At 37.7% G+C, this 6,337-nt stretch overlaps 1 protein-coding gene across 1 annotated transcript in view; it reads left to right on the top strand.

Annotated features, from left to right (window-relative positions):
- Nucleotides 1–696: 696 nt before the first annotated feature.
- Nucleotides 697–6,337, top strand: part of FAM241A (family with sequence similarity 241 member A) — a 97,522-nt gene continuing 91,881 nt past the window's right edge. Inside the window, exon 1 of the mRNA XM_053703538.1 lies at nucleotides 697–1,084. Coding sequence (XP_053559513.1) covers nucleotides 935–1,084 — 150 coding nt within the window. The 5' untranslated portion in view covers nucleotides 697–934. The remainder of the gene's footprint in view (nucleotides 1,085–6,337) is intronic.

The raw sequence follows: 6,337 nt of genomic DNA, 5'->3' as shown, positions 1-6,337 counted from the left end.
CAGAAGGGTATCCTAGCTGTACTACAGCTAAGGGGGATTATTCTACATTTGCGAGACTCATATAGAATACTATGGAAAGCAGCTTCTCCCCTCTTCAGCAATAGGGATCCAGGCTACTAAGCGGTCCATCTCTCAGCGAGACTAAGGGTAACCGTAACAGCTTAGAAATTAGCATATGAGCCTATCTATGTTTAGTTTAAACTAAGAATACCAAGAGAAAAAAGCTAATTTGATGATAAAAGTAAATTGGAAAGTTTATTAAAATTAAAAGTCCTATCTGAATAATGAAAGTTTAATTTATACTAGACTGTCCCTTTAACACTTCTAAAATATTTATCTGTGGGACCCCAGGGGCCACAACTTAAATGTCCTGCTATTCTGACCATGAGAAATTCCGTATAAAAAAAGCTGACAATGTCGGTAACTTGCAATAACAAAACAATTTGGGGTAATACTCAGCCAGAGCTCCACATAGGAAAATTGTACACTCGCTCTCTGAACCCTAACCTTAGCAGTACGACCTCGCATTAAATTGACGTTTATAATCCCAACTACATTCTATTATAATTCCGTGTTATTTCACTGGAAAAGCGCGTAACGCAGCCTTCCGCGTTTTGTGTGTATACAACGTTATGTTCACATGATCTTCGCTCCTTGCTGCCAGCTAGGCGCGCTCCCGCGCAGGAAACAGTGCAGTGACTGCAGACGCTGCCCCGGAGTCACTCGTGTCCAGTCAGATATAGGGCACAGGAGGGGGGCAAGGAACTGCTCTTACAGCAGGGTGTATGTATCTAAATGTGTCACACTAAGTCTAGTAGGAACACAGTCACACTTTAGAGGCTTCAGGGCGCGGCTCAGAGGAGGGGGTGGGACTGGAATCCTGCCCCAGGAGCACGAGCGCTGCTTCAGGCAATGCGAGCAGTGACAGCTGGACATGGAGCACAACGGATCTGTGGGCAGGTGTATGGAGCATGATCAGCGGGGATCCGGGGTTCAGTCTGGCAGACAGGGCTCTGCCGAGTCATACAGCGCGGTGACCATGCGCAAAGTACCAGGCAGCAGCGCCCTGCAAGGGGATAATCAGGTGAGGGCAGCTATGGAGAGTGTTACCCTGCAGGAAATAGAACACTTCTGTAGTGTCAATGCATTTATCAGTGCTTTGCTGCTAAATACAGTCACTGCTGTAGGTTCAACAATAGTATTTAGAACAGTTTGTTTCTTATATTTAGGGAACTGCTATCATCTTTCAAATTGGTGTCCCTTTCAAAACCTTAGTGAATCATCTCCATTTAATAGCTTGAGGTTGGACGTATCTCTGAATTTTGAGCATATTTTTAAATTCAACCTGTGGGTGTATGTTTCTTACCACTAGGATTTTTTAGGATGTAATAATACATTTACGTTTACCATGTTAAATGTCAACCCAAATTTCTTACATGATTCAGATGGAGAATAACATTTCTAAACAACTTTCCAAATGACTTATTTTGTCTATTTTGCTTTGCTCTCTTGGTATTGCTTGTTGAAAAGCACCCTAGGTAGGCTCAGGAACTGGGAGCTAGCTGCTGATTGGTGGCTTGCTTATTAATACTTTTTTAATTTCTCCTGGAGATTGCTTTTGTTTCAAGGCAGATCAATGGTATTTTCTGTTTGCTACTGATTGACAAATTAAAGACCATGAAAAAGATAGTACTGTAGTATTCTGGAACACATGTATGTGTCATAGGTGAATTTCACTGTATGAAAAGTAATACCTTGGCTTAATTATAATCAACGTGCTTGTTTTGGGCTTTTTTTTTGTAAACTGGAAAGTTTCATGCAAAAATAAAGTGCTATAAATGTTATTTAGTATGGGATTGATCACAATCTTACTCTTGTATTTGGTAGATAACGATTTCTCAACTTCTACTGGTCAGTTTGTATTTCCACAGATTATGCTCCCAAACTGCTTCTGCCATTATTACGTATGAAGTTCAAAATCAATACCTCACGAAAGCGATGCAAAATGGTTATCTGTGTTATTAATCATACATTTTCGTTATCTAAAAATAAATGCACAAAATTAAGGGCAAACCCAATGACAATCTGAGGGGGGTTTAGGGATCACATTGAAAATTGAAAGACCTGTATGTTTGATTTCTTTTAAAGGGACAGTATACTCCAATTTTTTTTATATAACTGTATGAAATAGACACTACTATAAAGAATAATATTCACAGATACTGTTCTAAAAATCCAGTATAAAACCTTTTAAAAAACTTACTTAGAAGCTCCAAGTTTAGCACTGTTGATGAGATTAGCTGGAACACCTAGTGAAAGGGCTGGGAGCAGATACTACTTCTCCCCCCCCCCCCTTCCTTGCATATGAAAAGACAGATTAGACAAACAAAACCAGCAGGGGTCTCTAAACCCATGTATACACCTGACACGTTGGGGCTTGGTTAGGAGTCTGAAAACCAGCACAATGTTAAAAAAAACAACAACAAAAAACTATACATTGTTGGTAAAAAAAAAAAACTCCCAGATGGGCTATATAAATGTATTATTATTATTAGTTATTTGTAGAGCGCCAACAGATTCCGCACCGCTATAAACAAATGCGGAGTACAACAAAAAAATTATAGGGATCAAATGGGTAGAGGGCCCTGCCAAGAGTTGCACTGTTGTAGTCAGCTCTTGAGAAGGTGATCAACAAACAGCTGGACTCTTAGGCTTACATGCTAAGGGGGTTCAGGGGATAGCGATGGAGGAGAGGAACTGGTATAAAGAAAGGTTAGCGTAGGTTGTATGCATCCCTGAACAGTAGAGTCTTTAGGGAGTGCTTGAAGCTTTCAAAACTAGGGGAGAGTCTTGTGGAGCGAGGCAGAGAGTTCCACAAGATGGGAGCCAGTCTGGAGAAGTCTTGTAAACGGGAGTGTGATGAGGTGACAAGAGAGGAGTAGAGTAGGAGGTCGTGAGCAGAGCGAAGGGGACAGGAGAGAGAGTATCTGGAGACAAGATCTGAGATATAGGGGGGGAGCTGTGAAGCATCTAGAAAACATTTATGTAAAGAAAAATCTAGTGTATAATGTCCCTTTTTAAAATTAAACTTTTATGATTCAGATAGAGAATACAATTTTATGAGACTTTTAAATTGATTTCTATTAAATTTGCCTTGTTCTCTTAGTATCCTTTGTTAAGATTCCTACCTAGGTTGGCTCATGATCAGCAATGCACTACTGGGAGCTAGCTGGTGATTGGTGGCTGCAAATATATGCCTCTTCATTTGCTCACCCAGTGTGTTCAGCTGTCTCCCAGTAGTGCATTGCTGATTCTGAGCCTACCCTGGTATGCCTCACAACAAAGGATATCCAGAGAACAAAGCACAATTGATAAAAGTAAATTGGAAAGTTCAGAATCGAAATAAATTTTGACTTTACTGTAACTTTAGTGTGTAATGATGCTAATAGGCAACATGTATGCAACTAAACTGTTGTGCGCATGCAGCGACCAATCACCTGTCATGGACCTTCTCAGGAGCTGCTGGGACTTTTGCTGTGTGTTAAACACTTAGGCCTCAATCACAATCCATCTGAAATTTGCTCCATAAAATGATTTTTGCTTTCTGACCAAATTGGTAAGAGTTTCTCTAGTAATCACAATGCTGCATCGTTTTGTTTGTTAATACCACGCCACCACAAACGTGTTTTCATCAGAAAAAGACTTTTCGTGTCTAAAGCACCTTTATTTGAAATAGAAACTGACTGATACAACAGCCCATTTACAACTCTTAAGGTTACAGGAATGAAATGAGCTATTTATGTAACCCTTTCTTTATGTGTGACATCCCTTAGGTATCTTGGCATGATGGACAAATTTCTCACCAACATCTATATATGGTGTGTCTTTATGTTTCATTTTTAATATTTGATTGTAAGTCAAACTTGTACACTCATGATTGTCACTAATAGTACGGATGTCTTTTAAATTGGTTCATGAATGTTTATTCAAGTTTGCACATGCACTTTAAAATGCACTCTCGTTACCATGTTTGTACTTGCATGGAGGTGCAGTCTCATTTAAGGGTCTTTTAGGAATATACGATGCAAGGCAGTGGGTTACACTTTATAGTTCAAATAATATTAAAATCCAATAAAAGAAGATATAAGTCCATGTATGGAAACGCGTTGTCAACATTTTGTTTTTACTTCACGCCAAAATGAAAACAATGCTTTAACAAACAATAGTTTTAAATATTGTTTAAAAAAATGCTTGTGAATATTGAAAAGCAAACATATAGCAATAGAAAACCAGTGCACAGTTTGCTCATCCTGACAACCTAAAATATGCATTTAAATGGGTTAGCAGTGGTGCAGATAGAATTGGATTGCAATAGTTAAAGGGACACTGTACCCAAAAATTTCTTTTGTGGTTCAGATTGAGCATGAAATTTTAAGCAACTTTCTAATTTACTCCTATTATCAAATGTTCTTCATTCTCTTGGTATCTTTATTTGAAATGCAAGAATGTAAGTTTAGATGCCGGCCCATTTTTGGTGAACAACCTGGGTTGTCCTTGCTGATTGGTGGATAAATTCATCCACCAATAAAAAAGTGCTGTCCAGAGTACTGAAACCAAAAAAAAACTTAGATGCCTTCTTTTTCAAATAATGATAGCAAGAGAATGAAGAAAAATTGATAATAGGAGTAAATTAGAAAGTTGCTTAAAATTGCATGCTCTTTCTGAATTACAAAATAAAAAACTTGGGTTCATTGTCCCTTTAACTATGAAAGTCAAAATTTAAGTGATTGCCTTTTAAAAACCTGATTTAAAATACTCCTGTACTGTTAGTGACAATTACGACAGTGCAAGTGTGTCTTACAATCAAATATTGAAAATGAAATATAAAAACATGCCATATGTTGGTGTCCTGAAGTGACATTTCTTACAGATTCCCTTAGCTGTGCAGGATATCATGTAGTCAACACATATACATATGTACTGGAAGCTACATATATGTAAATCTGTGCCCTCTTCCCTGTATGCAGCCTCTCCAATAGGAATGAATAGAGCATTAATGAATCAATACCCATATATGTAAATAAAAATCTAGGAATGTCTCCTTTGGCCATTGTTTTACATATGTCCGTGTTCGCCACAGAAAATTTTACAGGGTTGCATTATGAAGTAAAATGAAATGTTCTGCTAACCAAGGCACACATTAAATCATAATTTAACATACATGTATTTAATGATATGTGCCATAAGTTTTAAAAAAAAAATATTAACTCATTTTAGCATAATATTGGCTTACATTTTACCCGTGTGGTCAGTAAAATCAGTTGGGTGGTGCACCGTTTAAAAAGGGCTCGAAAAGTGATTTGAAAATGTATTGTGATTGCAGAGAACTTTTCAGCTACACAAAGAGAAATAGGGCTTTTATTGAGGATCCAAAAACCCATTTGCGAGTGTGAATAAGCCGAAAATACTTTATTGTGATTGCACCAAATTGAAAATTATTCTTTTCGCCACGAAAAAGCCACTGCCTATTGATTGCGAACAAAGTCTTTGTTAGCAAACAACACAAATGCAACAATAACCTGCTCTTACTTTAATTTACCACCTTTACATTTTACTACTATTGGTGATTGGACTAACCTGTTTGGCTGACCTTTTTGGACGTTTTTTAATGTATGAGATTTATGGTGAAGGACGTGCACTTTTTCCAAAATGGTATTTTTGTCTATGAGAAGGAAGGCTTAATGGGTTGTTTAGAAACTTGTCAGGAAGGGAACGCTAAGTGTCAGGATGTGCCTTTTTAAAAATAATCAAGTTAATCCTTTTTCTAGTTTTGGTAAAAGTAGCAGATCAAAGCATTCTTGTGCACTCTTAAAATATATTTGTATTTTTTTGGCCACGTGCCTAGCAGAGATTTTTGTTGTATTTTTTACTATGGCACTCACTCTGAATTTAAAATGAGCAGTAGATTTATTTTCTGACAAATTGTAACATTTCTTTAAGTTTCACTGCCCCCGTTATATCAATTCATGTGACAGTTATCATCGAATAACTGACTCATATATATGCCCAAGACAAACAGGATTACGTTAGAGACCATCCTGGAGTCATTTAAAGCAGTGATCTCAACAGTGTCCTCAAGTGCACCAAAATGGCCAGGTTTTCATTATAGCTGAACTAGTGCACAGGTGAAATAATCAGCTGATCTTTAACACCATGGTTACTAACCTGCTCTTACCCTTTAGCTGATTGCTTCACCTGTGCACTTGGTTCAGCTATAATAAAAAAAAAAAAACTTGGCCTGTAAGGAGTTCTTGAGAACAGCGGTTGATAAACAATG

This window comes from Bombina bombina, chromosome 2 (genome assembly GCF_027579735.1).
Source record: "Bombina bombina isolate aBomBom1 chromosome 2, aBomBom1.pri, whole genome shotgun sequence".
Taxonomy (NCBI): Eukaryota; Metazoa; Chordata; class Amphibia; order Anura; family Bombinatoridae; genus Bombina; species Bombina bombina.
Note: the sequence above shows the minus strand (reverse complement) of the source record. Positions and strands in the feature narration are given on the sequence as shown.